Source organism: Nannobrachium achirus, assembly GCF_963921795.1.
Source record: "Nannobrachium achirus genome assembly, chromosome: 16".
Taxonomy (NCBI): Eukaryota; Metazoa; Chordata; class Actinopteri; order Myctophiformes; family Myctophidae; genus Nannobrachium; species Nannobrachium achirus.
The window spans coordinates 2,029,797-2,048,061 of NC_137823.1; the positions used below are offsets into that span (position 1 = coordinate 2,029,797).

At 43.1% G+C, this 18,265-nt stretch overlaps 1 protein-coding gene across 1 annotated transcript in view; it reads left to right on the top strand.

Moving 5' to 3' along the window:
* Nucleotides 1-263: 263 nt before the first annotated feature.
* rab32a (RAB32a, member RAS oncogene family) overlaps nucleotides 264-18,265 on the top strand; it is a gene marked incomplete at both ends in the record, with an annotated part of 38,659 nt that continues 20,657 nt past the window's right edge. The window contains one exon of the mRNA XM_080744531.1: nucleotides 264-477. Coding sequence (XP_080600657.1) covers nucleotides 264-477 — 214 coding nt within the window. The remainder of the gene's footprint in view (nucleotides 478-18,265) is intronic.

The window sequence follows — 18,265 nt, forward strand, 5'->3', positions numbered from 1 at the left end:
CAGTAAGACAGGAGGCTGTTTTTCCGGGTCCTGTGACTTATCAGGTGGTTGAGGAGGAGAAGGAGGAGGAGTTGCTTTGTGACTAATGTACTTTACTACTTTCTGTTAGTTCTGCTTCTCTCTCCTCTGGACAGAAACGACAGCCTCGCCGCGTCTCAGCAGCACAAAAGAGGAACCTGGAAAGTTTGTTTTTTAAAGAGAAAGCTGTCATCTGTCGCATCTTCTTGCCTCACGTTCTCCTTCCCTCACACACTGCAGTCACCATGGCAGGAGGATCATTGATGGAATGTAAGGAGTACTTGTTCAAAGTTCTGGTGATCGGGGAGCTGGGCGTCGGGAAGACCAGCATCATCAAGCGCTACGTGCACCAGCTGTTCTCCCAGCACTACAGAGCGACCATAGGAGTAGACTTTGCGTTAAAGGTTATAAACTGGGACAGCAAGACGCTGGTGAGGTTACAACTCTGGGACATCGCAGGTAAGAGATTTGTTAATGCAAGAAATGTTTTTTTTTCCTTCTTTTTTTTTTTACTCTATAACTATCTTTTTTCATGTGGATATTGCTGTCGTGGTGAGGAATATTGTAGGAAATCACAGTCACACAATGTGTTTACTTTGCGCACTTTACTGTATGGAGATGGGACGTTCGCGAACGAATCGATTCTTTTGAACGGCTCTTTGAAACGAACGATGGGATCCGGTTCGTAGGGAGCCGTTCCTTTCTAATAAACATGGGGAAAGTACTATTTCTTTACTTACATTAAGTAAAAGTATCAATACTGCAACCAATGTAGGAATATTCTGCAACAAGTGGATGTATGGAATTAAAATGTAGGCTGCTTCAACAAAAGCTTTGGTATAAAAACAATGTAGGCTACTGAAAGTACCAATAGTAGAAAGTACTCATTATACAGAATGTCCCATTTCACAGGTTTTCCCAATGAGTAAAATGTAGAAAAATCATTTGAAAATAGCAAGCTTGTAGATCGGCTATTTTCAAATGGCGGAAATGTAAACATGGACGAAATGGGTTGAAGTGATTTGTAATTATAGGCTAATCAAAAGTAACTAGTAACTAAATGAGCCAGTGAGTCTTTTGAACGGCTCTTGGAAAGGAACGGATCCCAGAGATCCAGCTCACTTCAAAGAACCATAAATCCCATCTCTACTACTGTACAAAGTGCTTGGAATGTTCACAGCAGCTTGTGATGTGAATGTGATCAGAACCTCATGGGCACTGCTTAGTTACTTTACCCTGACTCTAGCAGCTCTCAGTGAAGTTAGACATTTATATGTGTAATAATTGCGTTGCGTCCGTGACCCGTTATACACCGTCGTACTACGGGCCTATAAATGAAGCATTATGGCGTGGTTGTGTAGTTTCAGTTCATGGTCATGACAGGCAGGCAGGCGCGGTTAATTGTTGAGAGGAATGTAGGTCACGTTATTACCGAATGGCTGCCTGAGCGCCGCCCCGTGTGAGGAGACTCCCATTCTAAAGTATGGATGGAATCACAGAGTGGCACAGCCAACCAACCTGTCCTTGTGTAAAAGCTGTTCTCACTTGAGTTGAGTTGAGTATGTCAGTGGTTGGTTGTCTACATGTTTGTTCATGTCAAGGACCCCCGTGACATTGTTATTAAAGTGTTTCAAAAGATATTCCACATTTCTTCCAAGATTTTTTTTGGGGGAAATAGCAGATCTACAAGCTCACAATGGGCCCTATTTTTGGTTTTTTGAAGTATTTTAAATGTTTTTCAAAATAGTAAAAAAAAAGGCAAAGAAGTTTGGGGATAAGGGGTATGGACAATAGAGCTGTAAGTGTCCATCTCCATGTATTGTGATCTTGTAGATCGGGCCGGCTATTCAAATAGCCTATAGGACACTACTGTATAGGGTTCAAGTGGTTAAACTGATGCTGATGAGTCTGGGACCCCTAGGGGGTCCTCAGAGTTTACTACAGGGGGTCCTCCAAATCTTTTAAGTTTATTAAGTACTAGACCTTACCCGTTCAAAGATATGTGCTCCAAAATATGTGTGGGTTGTGGGGAAAGTTACTGTAACTGGTGCGTGCGTGAGAATATGTGGGAGCATCATTATGTAAGGAGCAGCCCATGGAGGAGTGTATATTTATGATGGATACAAATAATTTAACAGCAAAATTAGGTGAATAGAGGTATGGGGATGTATGCACTTACTCCACATAGTTTTTCCATACCCGTTGAAAGATGACCCGGTGCATGCATGACCCATGCATGCAGAGAGAGAGAGAGAGAGAGAGAGAGAGAGAGAGAGAGAGAGAGAGAGTGTGTGTCTCTTCACTGCAACATTCCTAACTGTGAGGGAGGTGTGTGTGGGGCTATGGGATCCCATGGCCTGGAGGAACGGACCGTAACCCTGACAACAGGCTGAGCTGAACAGGCTGTGCTGTACAGAAGTGGTGAAAAAACGCGAATAAATATCTTGAATTTGGTAAAAATGGAAATCGGGCTCGGTCACCGTCAGTATAATGCTAATGGCCAATGTCATGTGAAAATTGGGATCAGTTGTTGAAGAGATAAAGGTGGAAATGCATTTTGTGACTGACAGTACTACTGACCTCTCTCTAAAACAAGACCAGGTCAACCTGGTTGTGCCAGACCCCCTGTCTGTCATCATCATTTATGACATCATGCCTTTTGTAGGCATGTCATCATCATGTCATCATCATATATACCCTTTATATAGAAAACCCGGACAGACCGACATTTGCTTATGTAGGCCTACCCATTTCATGGGTCTGGCAATTATAGTATGGATTGATGGTTCAAGTGGTTGAATGTTTTAAAACCTACATTGACATGAATCCAAAATACACTGATAATTGTGCTGTCAAACAATGAAACTATATGGAATCTATGAAAAGGTTGTGGGGGTCCCTGCTTCATCTCTCTCTCAACTAAGGGGTCCTTGGCCTGAAAACATTGAAGACCCCTGGCCTATAGGACACTGTATACTATACTGTATAGGGTTCAAGTGGTTAAACAGATGCTATATCCCATTATTTGAATGTATTTCCTTTAGCTGGGGACACCCTGGAACCCCCTCAACTAAGAACCCCTAGCCCACTTTGTAAACAACTGTACCGAAAGTGTCAAAATCAACGTGTGTGTGTGTGTGTGTGTGTGTGTGTGTGTGTGTGTGTGTGTGTGTGTGTGTGTGTGTGTGTGTGTGTGTGTGTGTGTGTGTGTGTGTGTGTGTGTGTGTGTGTGTGTGTGTGTGTGTGTGTGTGTGTGTGTGTGTGTCATTGGCCTCTTTCTTACCCCTCCATTTAAATTTCACATGCTTGTTTGATCTCCACTCTCAGATAGCCATGCATGTATGCATCTGACATGTGATAAGCACACAGATAAGACTTATGAAATTGCTTCAGACACGCATGATTCAGCAAATCGACTTAGCGCAGGAATGTGAAACATGTTATGAGTTCAGAGATCAGGCCAGAGGAACAAATGGAGCCCAATGTGTTCGTTGTGATAGAAAGATGGATACATGCTTTAATTTCCGGTTATACAGGAAGATAGGGCACCTAAACATTGTGGGCCCTCTAGGTTAAATTGGTTATCTTTTCTTAAATATAAAAAAAAACATTTGAATACATAATATGTATTCAAATGTTATGTTTATTGAGCATAAATAGGCCTATGTATAAGCATATTTGGCATCACAGCTCTGTCTCATTTCATTCCCTGTATGCATAAATTACAATAAACGATTTGCCAACTAGATTTAACACAGGGGCGTAATTTCAGAAAGAAATGGGGGTAAACAATCGGTTACCAGACCACTTAAGTGCCATTTCTAAAATAGCGAAATAGTGGATCTACAAGCTCTCAGCCAAGCGACGCGTTGAGAGCTTGTAGAAACTAGTGGTTAATAAATTAACGGTTGCATACAATAAAAGGCTTGTCTATATTATAACACTTGTCACATGTAGATGGATAGGCATCGTTTGCAATTAAATATGATTTATCTGCTAACACAATTCAGAGTTGGGGACAATATGTATAACATATCGTCGTTGTCGGGTGAAAACCTTGTACCGGTATATCCAAAACCGTTCGTTTTGCATTTATCATGATTTAAACTAGTGAAAACAGCCGATATACAAGCACACAACGCCTCGCACCGTGAGGCGTTGTGTGCTTGTAGATCTGCTGTTTTCACTACTTTTGTGCAACGGCCTTGTATGATGAAGCAGGGCTTTACCGGTACTTTGCAAAAGAACGTACAAATTTGAAACTTGGAGATACGAGGTTTCCACTTGACAGCGACAATATTTAAGGTTAAATGTGAACACTAGGGGATGGCAATTGCCAAATTACACAATTGACGCCCCTGATTTGACATAAACCCCCATAAGGGAGTCATAGCAACAGAGCCCACAGGATGGGGTGGAGGTGGACTTCATAGAGCAGAGCACAAAGCAGCATGAATTGAACATCATTATCAGAGAGACAAATTTAATTTACCCTTCAACTTCTCGTTTATGCTTGTAATAACTGGGTAGCCACAGGTTTGGTAGTAATGGTAGAAATATTCGGCATTAGATGTCAATGTTCAAGCAAGTCTAAATCATGTATATTTTTGAGCGGTGGTCACAACGCTCCTATACGTGGCCGTGTGTGTGGGTATGCGTGTCTGTAGCCTCCAGTAACCTTTTCTGACCACACATGTTAAGGGAGGGGCGCTGTTGTTCAGACTCACATTCACACACACATGCACGCACGCACGCACGCACGCACACACACACACACACACACACACACACACACACACACACACACACACACACAGCCTCCACCGCTCAGTTCACACGAGTGTGATTTTTAGTTTACGTACCGTAATTGGAGCAGACAATTTTTCAAATTCTTTATTTTTTACATCTTGGCACATACATACCTACATTATGTCTTTATTTCTTTCTTTCTTTCTTTCTTTCTTTCTTTCTTTTTTTCTTTCTTTCTTTCTTTCTTTCTTTCTGTCTGTCCACTCTTCCGTTTAGCATTTCCAGAGTCTTTACTGTGTAGACATGCCTCACTTAAAGCATAACTACATGTATAGATCCATACATATTTATATAAGCTTGTGTGTCATACATGGGTACACACAGATAGCAACATACCTTAAGTGCCTAGGCTGCCTACTGTTGTAATGTACATACATACATACATACTGTACATACCGGTACATACAGGCATACATAACATTCAGCTGGGTATTGTATTCATTGCTGATAGGGCAGACAAGACCAAAGGCAGCCCTCTTCCACTGTAGGGGCCTGTCTCTGCATCCAGATGGTACACAGTAACATCTGTAGAGTTAATTTAGGTCAATATTTACACTGACTCTCAGTACTAAATGAACACATGGATGTGTAGTGAGAAGAGACAGGGTTGACAGGAGGTTTAATGCTCTGCAGGGTGGAGAGAGAGAGAGCAGTGGTGTAAAGCTGTGGTTCTCAACCTTTTCAGGCCGCGACCCCTAAAGTAATCACATTTGAACTGGGGACCCCCCACCATGACAAGCACTAAGAGTTGAGGCATTACATTTTGTATAACACGGTTCTGTTGTGAAAATAGCAGATCTACATGCTCACAACGCCTCGCGTTGGGGACCCCCCACCCTGACAAGCACTAAGAGTTGAGGCATTACATTTTGCATGACACGGTTCTATTGTGAAAATAGCAGATCTACATGCTCACAACGCCTCGCGTTGCGAGGCGTTGTGAGCATGTAGATCTGCTATTTTCACAATTTCTGCCTCTAATATTTGACAATTTGGCCAATGTTTAATTTGTCATTTTAGAGGTATTAACTACCCTAGTCTATACACTTAAACGTTATGTTGGTTTGTTTACTGTTGAGGGAGAAAACAATGCTGCACATTAAGTTAATCATTTGGGGACCCCCCAAAATAATTTGGGGACCCCCCTGGGGGTCCAACCCCCAGGTTGAGAACCACTGGTGTACTGTACTGTATGTCCTTATGTCCATTTTTTTTAGCTATTTGTACTTTACTTGAGTATTTCCAATTTCCAGTACCTTACTCCACTACATCTCAGATCCAAATATTGTACTTTTACTCCACTACATTTATTCGAAAACTTTAGTTACTAGTAACTTAAATTATAATATTATAAAACATACATAAACCACTTTAGCCCTATTTTATACCGTGGCTATTTGAAAATAGCCGATCTACAAGCTGAGTGGAGCGGTTTTTGCAGAAATCCTCTACTGGCATGAAACCGCTCCATTCTCATTGAAATGCATTGGCGGAACACAGATTCCACTCTCATAGGTATTTTGGTGTGAGGGCACCCTTAGGCTGCACCCACACCAAAGTACCTATGAGAGTGGAATCCCCATTCCGGTAACAGGAAAAGCCGACCTAAAACAAAGTCGACCCAAACTCGTTTCCCAACGGGTCTGTGGCCTTAAGCTAGATGCAGAATAGACAAAAATCTAATCTTTGCTTCTGGGGGTCCCCGGAACAAAATATTTTGCGATGGGGGTCCGTGGCCAAATACATATCATTATGGGGGTCCTTGACATGACAAAGTTTGAGAAACAATGATAGCAACATAAGTTTTTTCAGGAAAACTGTTAGGATTTAGAAGACATAATTTTGTAGAATGTGCCTATCAGTGGTTAAGGACCCCTATCCAAGCATCCATGCCAAACTTTGCACACACACACACACACACTCCTTGGCTGGCAAACCACAACTTCCTTCCCTGATTTCTCACATACCCCTCTTCTAGCGCCACCACAAGGTTGCTTTTTGCATGCCACTTACAGGCCAATTTGTGTAAACATGCAACCTGACGGTCGCTTATCTTCTGATTAGGGAGTCTTGCTGGTGAGTCTTAAGGACAGGTTGTGGACAATCACAGACACAGCAGTAACGATAGGAGGCCTAGTTAATCATTCTCACACTATTGAGGTCAAACACAAGGTGTGTGTGTGTGTGCGTGCGTGCGTGCGTGTGCGTGTGTGCATGTGCTTAACTGTGTTCTGTAGTTATGTGACCGTGGTGGGAAAAGGTAATTTTCTATTACTTAAGTATCAATGCTACAATGTAGAACACTCAAGTAAAAAGTCTGGTAATCAAAGAGATCACAACTCGTTGCATGCTCCATTTTCAAATAAGCCTGAAGTGGTTAATTTATGTTGTGTACCGGTAATAACAATCAAAATCTACAAAGTAACTAGTAGTGGAGTAAAAGTAGCCTAGAATATTTGTCTGACTCTATATGAGATGTAGTGGAGCAAAAGTATAGAACATTGGAAATACTCCAGTAAAGTAAAAGTACCTCAAAACTGAGTACAGTACATGTACTTAGTTACTTTCCACCACTGTGTGACACTTGGAGTATTTGTAACCACCAATGAGATGTTACTTCCTGGTTTGGATGAGAATCAAACAGTGTAAGCAAAGCATCAATCACGGTTTTTGTGTATTCGATCCTGTGTGTGTGTGTGTGCGCGTGTGTGTGTGTGTGTGTGTGTGTGTGTGTGTGTGTGTGTGTGTGTGTGTGTTAGAGGTGCACCGATACCGATATTGGATCGGTATCGGCCGCCGATATGAAGGTAATTAATGTTAATTAATTATATCGGATATCGACACAACGTCGCCGATCCAAGCCCCGATATAAATAATAATAATAATAATAAATATACAACATAATCACGCAATTGGAAGCCCATGAGGCCATGACCAAATGTTTTTAGCATATAATTATTAAATAAACATCCCAAAATCTTCTTATGGATCAAACTTCTTTTTTTGTCGCTCCTCCACCCTTGTCTTAACGAGACACGGCTTCGCTGCAGGCTGCACAGCAGGCACGTGCACAGACTGCACACAGACATCAAAGGGGGCTTGAGCCCCTGCCCTTTTATCCGTCTGTAAAAATTGCCCTCTTCAGACCATGAATGCATTTTTTTTACTATGGTAAAAGAAATGCAAATGTCCCCTTTCCCATACCATAACTCCACTCGAGAGAATTGTCCACCAAAATGCCTTTTTAGAAATGTCAGCCCCTGCCTCTCTTTACATTCTCTGCACTCCCTGCTGCAGCCTGCACAGCAAGATGCTCTGGTCCTACTTATTATAACTCTATGCGGCCTGACACTCAGTAAACATTAGCAGCCTACCGAATACAGATGGTGCTGATTAATACAAGGATATATTCCATAATCCTGTGTCATTGTCGTCTCAAAAAAAGATGAAGGAGAAAGAAAAAAAGCATCGCGTGTCACCAGGCTTTCCTGCGTCCAGACGGTCAGAAGGAGTTTTACTTTCACTTTCATAGATAGAATGCAACAGGATTGCTGCTGTTGCAAGCTATACAGAAAAAGCCATCCTATGAATGTCTCTTTATTTTAGCCAGTTTCAAAGGAGAATCACCTCCCGTTTCTCTGTTGTTGAAAGTCAGTTCACTTTGCTTGATGTCGTCGTGTGTCTCCACACGCTGGATTAATTAATGCATGTCCAGGTGAAGCTCGTTAAAAGTCGTTATAGTCTCCTCCGATAGTTTCACAAAGTACATTAAGCAACAGAAATGTATTAAGTCCCTATACAGAGGTTTTACCCATGGGTTTTACAAGCCATAACAACCGGAGCAGGGGCATGAGGTAATAATTTTGCCCTTAAATATTTGAAAGGACCAGACTAGAGTCAGACTAGGGGTAGCCTAAATGTCTCACCTTGGAAATGCAACCTTATTTATTTGAGCTTTTAAGACAATCCTTTTGCATTAAGATACGATTTTGCTTGTTAAAACAATATTTATTAAATAATAATATTATTAACAATAATATTTGAAATAAATCATCTGAAATGTAGCCTACACATAATTTAAAAATAAAGGTTTTGCTATAATCATGCAGCTCTAACAGTGACACAGACATAGCAGCAATGGCACAACATTATGGAAACATATATACAGTAGTATATTACTTAAAGTGAATGATCAGCTGGCATCAATATTATATCCATAATTAGACTGGGTTATTTGAAGAATAAATATAAAAAGAGTTGCCATTGCATTTTGCACTCAGTTGCACTGAATGCACTCTGTTATTTGAACTGAAGCTATCCTACAATTAATAAATGGCTTAAAGGTGAAGCTTTTTTTGCTATGTAGCCTACTGTAAATATCGGGTATCGTATCGGTTATCGGGAAATAGCCAAATTAATATATCGGATCGGATCGGAACAGAAAAAAACGGATCGGTGCACCTCTAGTGTGTGTGTGTGTGTGTGTGTGTGTTGTGGTAGTGAATAAACAGGGCTGGCCTCTGCCTCCATCAAACGGGGCTCATATGCTGTGACAGATCAGACAGATGGCAGGGAGAGAGACTGCTGTTTTTAGACCTATTCCGTGGCTCGCACAGCAGTGGACGAGATAGCGTTAGGAGAGAGTGGGTGGTACGGGGGGAGGTGGGGGGTGTATGGGGGGGTCATCATCGTGAAATCTAGGCTGTCTGTCTGTCACACAGTGTTGTTTTTGACAACAAATTTTGTTTTAGTTTTAGTCATAGTCTTTTGAATAAAATGTAATAGTCAAATAAATATCATAAGGTTTTAGGCGATTACATCTACAGTTGATTTAGTCAACTGAAATGTATTTTGGCAGGCCTTGATGGAATCGTAATGACACTTTTTTACACTTGGTTGCGTGCTGAGAATAGCAGATCTACAAGCTCACAACGCGTCGCGCTGCGACGCGTTGAAGATCTGCTATTTTCACACCTGAGAGCAACCAAACAAAAAATGACTCTCTTCTCCACTAGTCCCTCCCTAACGTTTTAGTCTAGTTTTTATTTTGTTGACGAAATTGTCAATATATTTAGTCTTGGTTTTAGTCATCATAGCTTAGTTTTTATTTCGTTTTTATATAGTTTTCGTCAGTGAAAAAAACGCAGTCGACAAACATTTTTCGTCACAGTCTTTGTCGACGAAATCAACACTGCTGTCACAGAACTGATTGGCAGCGGGACGAGTTGCAGTCTGTAGTCTCTGTCGTCACCCTCCCCCCTGCCTGCGCCAACTCGCCATGCGAGGGCATCTCTGGCCTTGCGCTGGGAGGATCCAGTCTGCCTGTCACTGGCAGATAGCACTCCACTGACCAGAGGACCCACTGTGAGAGTAAATACAACACACATGTGTGTGTGTGTGTGTGTGTGTGTGTGTGTGTGTGTGTGTGTGTGTGTGTGTGTGTGTGTGTGTGTGTGACAGACACACAGGATGCACACAGGGACTGACTGATGTTATTAATGGAGACAAGCTGCAAGAGTAAACACCACTAGAACCATCCCCTCAAACACAAACACACAAACTAGGGATGGGACCATATGAAAATGTCATGCAGGGACTAGCTGGGCCCCTGATTCAGCCCGGGAAAAAGAGTTGGAGTGGCCCTCATTGCGCACTATAGAGAGAGATCTCTTTCTATAGCGCTGCTGCTACTCAAATATTTGCCATTTCAGATCATGATAAGTGACAAGCCAGTGGGCCCTTCGGGCGGCCCAGCGTCTAGTCGGCGACCTGGCCAACTCGGGAACGATGTAAATAGGGAATGAATGCCCTGCCCTTTAATGCAAACCCCATTATACTGTTGTCATAGGACCCGTTTTGACCATCTGTTTGCCTGTGTCCATTTATGCCCATATATGGAGTATCTGTCTGTGCCTCCGACTGTGTTGCAGACACAGTGCCGGTTCCCCCTTTAATGCAAACCCCATTATACCTGTTGTCATAGGACCCGTTTTGACCATCTGTTTGCCTGTGTCCATTTATGCCCATATATGGAGATATCTGTATCTGTCTGTCTGCGTCCACTTTATGCCCATATATGGAGATCTTTACCATCTGTTTGCCTGTGTCCATTTATGTCCATATATGGAGATATCCTTATCTGTCTGTCTGCATCCATTTTATGCCCATATATGGAGATCTATGCAGACACAGTGCCAGTTCCGGAAAGTCCTGATGTCAGTCATCAGAATACGAACCTTTCGTGCTGGTTCCAGAAAATCGTGTATCGGGTCGGGTCGAGGCCGAGCACCTAATAGGCCAAAAGTTTGTTTTACCAATTATCAAGACATACGGGCAGTTGACAGTTTGCCTTGGTTACTCATTGAAGTTGAATCTCCATATATGGAGATAACCTACGCATCACACTAAGTCTGACCTCACCAGCCCATATTTGGGCATGAGCAACTTATGTCTCCATATATGGAGATATGATGACATCACACAGTCCTCAGCCGATGATGTGGCGTGATGTCATACAATACACAAACGAGCCCAGGGTTGGCTTATAGCAGCTGTCGGTAGGACCATATATGGATTCTGTTAGTGTGGATCTCCTAACAGGGCATCATCTGGGATACAATCCCTTTTATGCCCATATATGGAGATCCCTAACAGAATCCCTTTCATGCCCATATATGGAGATCCCTAACAGAATCCCTTTTATGCCCATATATGGAGATCCCTAACAGCATCCCTTTTATGCCCATATATGGAGATCACTAACAGCTAACAGAATCCCTTTTATGCCCATATATGGAGATCCCTAACATAATCCCTTTTATGCCCATATATGGAGATCCCTAACAGAATCCCTTTTATGCCCATATATGGAGATCCCTAACAGAATCCCTTTTATGCCCATATATGGAGATCCCTAATATAATCCCTTTTATGCCCATATATGGAGATCCCTAACAGAATCCCTTGTATGCCCATATATGGAGATCCCTAACAGAATCCTTTTATGCCCATATATGGAGATCCCTAACAGAATCCCTTTTATGCCCATATATTATGGAGAAATCCCTGCTCTGAGTATCTGACATCAGTGTGATGTCACCTGTTTATGCCCATATATGGAGATCCCTGCTCTGCGTATCTGGTTGCTATGGTAAACAGTTGGTTGCTAGGGTAAAAAAACATGGTTGCTATGGTAAACAGTTGGTTGCTAGGGTAAACAGTTGGTTGCTAGGGTAAAACCATGGTTGCTAAGGTGGTTGCTAACGTACACTAACAGACCAGCAACAACAGACTGTTGCCACAGCAACGTACACAAAGGTTTGTGTACACATGTGGTGTGATGTCATACTGATGCGGAGATATGAGCAGGGCAAAGGTGTGACGTGTGACGTGTGACCGACGGACGGACAGACGGACGGACGGCCGGACGGCCGGTGGAGGTTTTCATAGTAAACTGCTCCCTGACGGTCGCAACAACACATTCGGTGCGATGCGCTCTGCACTCTGATTGGTTAGGGAAATTCTACACTTCTACTACAGTGATCATAACGCGATCGCCCAGGCTTCTTTTTCTTTCCGATCGCCAAAAGAAGCCTGGGTTTCCGAGGCTATGTCACGATTATTGTGACCAAAGAAATTGCGATTTATGATATTATCGCGATTATCAAAATATCCCCAACATCCTTTATCCTGGGGCGGAACATTTGCCCCAAAAAAATAGCTGATCTACAAGCTCTGGCAAAGAGATTTTGTAGAGAGTGAAAAAATTGATCCCAGTGCATGACGGAGGATAATTCAACAATACATTTAAATCTCCACCATAAGATTATTGTGAGTGTTTTTTATCACGATAAACCAGGGGTGGGCAACATCTTTTTCCAGGGGGCCATACTTGATAAAGTTAGTGAAGGGCCATACGTTAGACAATTGAAACTTGAAAGTTAAAACAACATGAATTTGAATACACGAAAATCACATTGCCTATTTTGCGTGGTGTCTTTAATGCTTATGAAATATTTATAAATATGGATTAATGGCAGACTGTTTCACTGTTACATATAAACATTGACATTTGAGTACATACGGACGGAATATGGAATGCAGTATACTACTCAGCTGGTACATAGGCCTATATATAAATTACTAATAATTAATTGGAGATGCATTAAATTGATTTCCTTAAAAGAACATAATGATGTCGATTTTGTGGGGTTAATTTAGTTTTTCTTGAGGACTTCGAGGGCCGTATTGAGATGGTTGAAGGGCCGGGTCCGACCCCCGGGCCTTATGTTGCCCATGTGTGCGATAAACGATAATACTGATTATCATCCCATCCTTACACACACACACACACACACACACACACACACACACACACACACACACACACACACACACACACACACACACACACACACACACATCCATTCCGGAAATGTTTAAGTTTAGGGTAGAGTACGCATGCTATGCTTAACTGACTCATCACACATAACACCAATGCCAGCAGCTAGCTAAAGGACTGGTGAGGATGAGAAAAGGAGGGGGCTGGGAGTGGGACGTGGAGTGAAGGAGAGAGAGTGCCGGAGGTGTATTTGCAGAGTCATTAAGACAGCCATTAAGCCACTTAATCGTGCAGAAAAAAGGATGAGGACTAATCTTCATGGTAACACGGGAAGGAAACAGCAGAGTTACGTCGTCCTCTTCTCTCCGCCCACTGGCACCCAATAACGATTACAGTCTAGCAGGAATTATAGTAATCAGGGGGGCCTGGCCCTGGTATAAGATGGACGTCAGGGGCGTCACACCAAATTCTGTGCCCTGGGTACAAGGATTCACTGCGGGCCCCCCATGAATGTTAACTATCGAAAAATAGCAGATATACAAGCTCACAGCGCAGCTGCGAGCTTGTATATCTGCTATTTTTGAAAAATCGTGAAAATGTGTGCAAGAAACCTATGTTTCCATGTCAGTGGTGCTCATTTTCATGTCAAGGACCCCCAAGATGATATGTATTTTTTTGAAAAACCCTATTTTTCTATGTCAGCAATCTGGCCAGCCATCGTCTTTTCACTTAACCCTTCCAGTGCCAGCCCCTAGAGGGCGCCAAAGAATGCCAGGGTATCTCTCATAGGCGAGTGCATTAGCATCCGGGGACTCACGTTGCAGTGACGCGCGTGCTCACTAGGGTTGGAGGCGGTAACCGCCGTACCGCCGTACCGCGGTATACCGAGGTCTACCGCGGTGTCATTGTGCTTACCGCGGTAAAAAGACAAAAAAAATGGTCTATTTTTTATTGGAAAACAAGCGAGTTTTAAAACGGGGGAGAAGCGAGGACCGCATGCGCTCCATGCCGCTCTGCTCTGGGCCGTGTACCACACGTTGGAAGCCACATACGTCACTCAGACACAGACCTGCACACGCGTGATTCCTAAACCCACCAGGCTTGAGTTAAGACCCGCCTCGTGGAAACGCGAGGACTTCCAGGAGTGAGGCGGGTCTTAACTCAATCCTGGTGGGTTTAGGAATCACGCCCTGCACACAGTGCACAGAGCAGGGTACGGAGCACAACTCTATGACGGAGCAGCATACACTTTCTCTGTAATCCACTCGACACAAGGATGTTAATACATACCTTGTGTTGTGGCATATCTTTTTTTATTCATACGGATTACTGGCGGAGCGCGGGCCGCGTGGAGTAAAACCGAAAATGAAACTATTTTTGAAGCGATTTTATAACCTTTTCTGTCAAGTCTTGTAACTAAAACCTGTATATAGCAGCACTCAATCACTGCGATTTGAGAGTTGAGACGTGACGTGAGTTTACAGAATCACTGTACACGATCTGACTACCCTTCCTCTTCTGGTTTGTTCACACAGCTGTTCGTGTCTGAAAAGCCCAAGTAGCTAGCCTACGTTACTATGGTAACCCGACAGTGCAGAACTAAAAGCTCAGAACGCGTCGCGGATGCGATGTGTTGTGAGCTTGTAGATCTGCTCCTTTGAAAGCCAGACCCGCTGTGCTGTACAGAGAAGTATAACTCGGGCAGTCAGGCTGTGTCTCCTCTCCACTGTGGAGAGGCGACTTTTGGGAAGATGATTGCAATATTTTGGCTTATCGCCAAAGCTTAATTAATAGATATGGGGGTGCGGTAATTACCGCAGTACCGGCGGTAAATGGGAAGACGGTAATCGCGGTAACAAAATGTCCATACCGCCCCAGGCCTAGTGCTCACGTTCGTGCACGTCATGAAAAGGTCCCGGATGAAAATGGCTACAAAATAGCTATTAGCTTGTTCTCATTTAAAAGATCATTTTTCGGCGATTTTGCCGTAAATAAACCTCGCGCCGCCTCCCTAAAAACACAATCCAGAGAAAATGACCTTCAAAGATGTGGGTTTGCATTGGATTCGGCGGCGATTCGCGGCGGCGTTACTCGTTTACGGCCGGCCGGGGGGCGGCCGGATCTCGGTCACTGGATGGAAAATTTAGGCCGGGGCTTCAGTAGGCCTCGGATCATTTTATTAATTTCATTAAAAAAGCCGCATTAATTCGGGATCGGCACACTGGACGTCGTGCCGCCGGCGGCGCTGAACCTTCGGTGAACATTGGGGGGCTCAAAAATGTATTTTAAACCATTTTTAATGGAATATATCGTCGGACCATGTAAAATGGCTCGCTGGAAAGCGTAGGACGAGCCAGGACCACCCACGGCTCTACAAGCAGCTTGGGGTAAGTAAAATAATAAAAAAAAAATTGTATTGGATTGAAATAAAGCCGAACTTGTTCGGGATCGGCACAATAAGAGTTAACTGGAGCTCAGTTAGTGTGTTCTTGAGAGACTACTATGTCAGTGGCTCACAAACGTTTTCATGTGAAGGACGCCCAAACTGATATGTATTTGGCCACGGACCCCCATCTCAAAATATTTAGTTCCAGGGACCACCCAGAAGCAAAATTTGCGTTACAAACGTTCGCTTAAAAAAATACATGTATTCAAAGATTTTCACACATTTTCGTGACTTTTCCAAAATAGCAGATCTACAAGCTCGCAGCGCGGCACTGAGTTGTATATCTGCTATTTTTCAATAGCTAAAGTTACTAGGGCCCCTCCACCTTGGGCCCTAGTAACTCAGTCCCACTTTCCCTCCCCCTTGTGACGCCCACTGATGGACGTACCACGGAACTCGGCGTGAAGGTCGATCCCCCTCTCTCAACCCAATAGTTGCTGTTCTCCTCTGGGTTTGTCTGAAGTGTGGACAGCATGATTACCACCACCGGTCTGGAGTAAATTAAGCCTGTGTCTCGTGCCAGGGCTTTGAGTTCAGAGGGACCACTTTTTATAGTCAGGGGATTTTGCCTCAATTCTAACTCTGTTCGGTTTGGCTCCAAGCTGTAAGCCGTAGTAAGTCACGGCTCACTTGCTGCTGGCGTGTGGAATTTGAGTGTGCCAGGCAGTCATGTGTTCCTCTGAGGTTGTTTTTTTAAAGCTACCGGTAATCAAGTTTTGCGCTGAAGTTGGCTCCATCTCAACCAGTCCTTTTGCTATTACTTAGTATTTTGTTAGAGGCCGTTGGGTTGAAGGTTCAGTCAGTTGCTTCCTTAACAGACGGAGAGCGTTGCTGTTGCCAGTGCCGTGTCTGGCTTGGACAGTTGCTATGGTAACCCTCCTACAGAACCGAGATGTCTATGAGCGTACTGGAGGAAAGTTGGGTTGCTAGGGCCATGATGATGGAACTTCTCTCTGCTGTATTCTTCTATTTATTTCTCTCGCTCACACTCTCTCTCTCTCTCTCTCTCTCTCTCTCTCTCTCTCTCTCACACACACACACACACACACACACGCACACGCACACACACACACACACACACACACACACACAGATTAAAAGAAAAAAGATGGTATTGTGGCTGTGAATAAATTGTTTTCTTTTTCATTAGATCTTTAATGGGCGGCCCCAAAATTTCAAGACATAATTATCTTGGCCAAAATAATCACGATTCACAATACTACTCCTGATAATAACCAGTAAGACTCCCTAATCGGGAGATAAGCGACCGTCAGGTCACATGTACACACATATAGGACTGTAAGTGCCATTGGTTCCTGGTTATAAAAACATACAGGAAGGTACTTTACCTTAAATCTTTTACTTTAGACCAGCTCTGGCCTGGTCTCAAGTCCTGCACAGTCCCCCAGTGCAGCATTTCCTTGAAATTTTAAGTGTGCATTAGAATAGATTGACCCGACTGTAGGCGGGTCTGCAGCGCACGCCGCACACTGCTTGCAATCAAAACACTTTTGATTCCAACACTCAACTGTTCAGTTGGTTAGAAGACTCTGCTGAGAGAATCTGCATTGCGGATGAATAATAAATGATCTGGGACAAATGATCCATAATGTTGCATCATCAAGTGAAATCAGACAGTTTGTCTAGCAGGGAGGCACCAAAAACGTAACTCGTTTTCATGGTCAGAAACAGAAGATGAACCTTGCACTTGATTTGAGCTTTTCTTTATCATTATTCTTCTTATTAATATGAACATTACTATTTATAAGAATCAGTTGAACACGAACAGCATCGTGCATCACAGAGATGAGGAGAGAAAGAAATAATAGTTTATTTCAATACATTCTTCAAAACATCTTTGAAGAATTTCATGAACCTTCTGGCTTTCTTTACCTGTCTCAGTGCAATGTTAGGCTAGTGCAGTGTTTCTCAACCTGTGGGTCGGGACCCCCAGGGGGGTCCCCAAATTGTTTTCTCACTCAACAGTAAACAAACCCACATAAGATTTAAGTGTATATGCATATTTGCATATTTCTAATGTGACACTTTGAGGACTTTTTAATACCTCTAAAATGACTAATTAAGCCTTTGCCAAATTGTCAAATATTAGAGGCAGAAATTGTGTTGCGAGGCGTTGTGAGCATGTAGATCGGCTATTTTCACAATAGAACCGTGTTATACAAAATGTAACGCCTCAACTCTTAGTGCTCGTCAGGGTGGGGGGTTATGATAGAAAAATATTAATATCCAGTCAGGGTGAAGTCAACCATTTATTGAAGAAGATTCAGCATCAGAGAAACAGCATTATCAGCATCAGAGAGCTCTGGCCTGCTGGCCAGAGCTTTGCCCTGTCGGGCAGAAGACTTCCCCTGTTCCATTATCATACAGTTCTTATAGTCCATTCTGACAGAGATGCTATTCTAAACATGTTCTTATAAGGATCTGTACTAAAGATAAAGACAACATACAAATAGTTACACACGGCACAGATTTGCTGACAGAGTGAGAGAGCAAGCATTGATGGGGGAGAGAACTCAGCTGTTAGATTGACAGTTGAGTTGAATTAGCATGTGCACTTTGAAGGCTGGTTGACCGTTCATTCAATGAGATTGAATGGAAGGAAAACAAGTAGGCTATATACACACATTTGC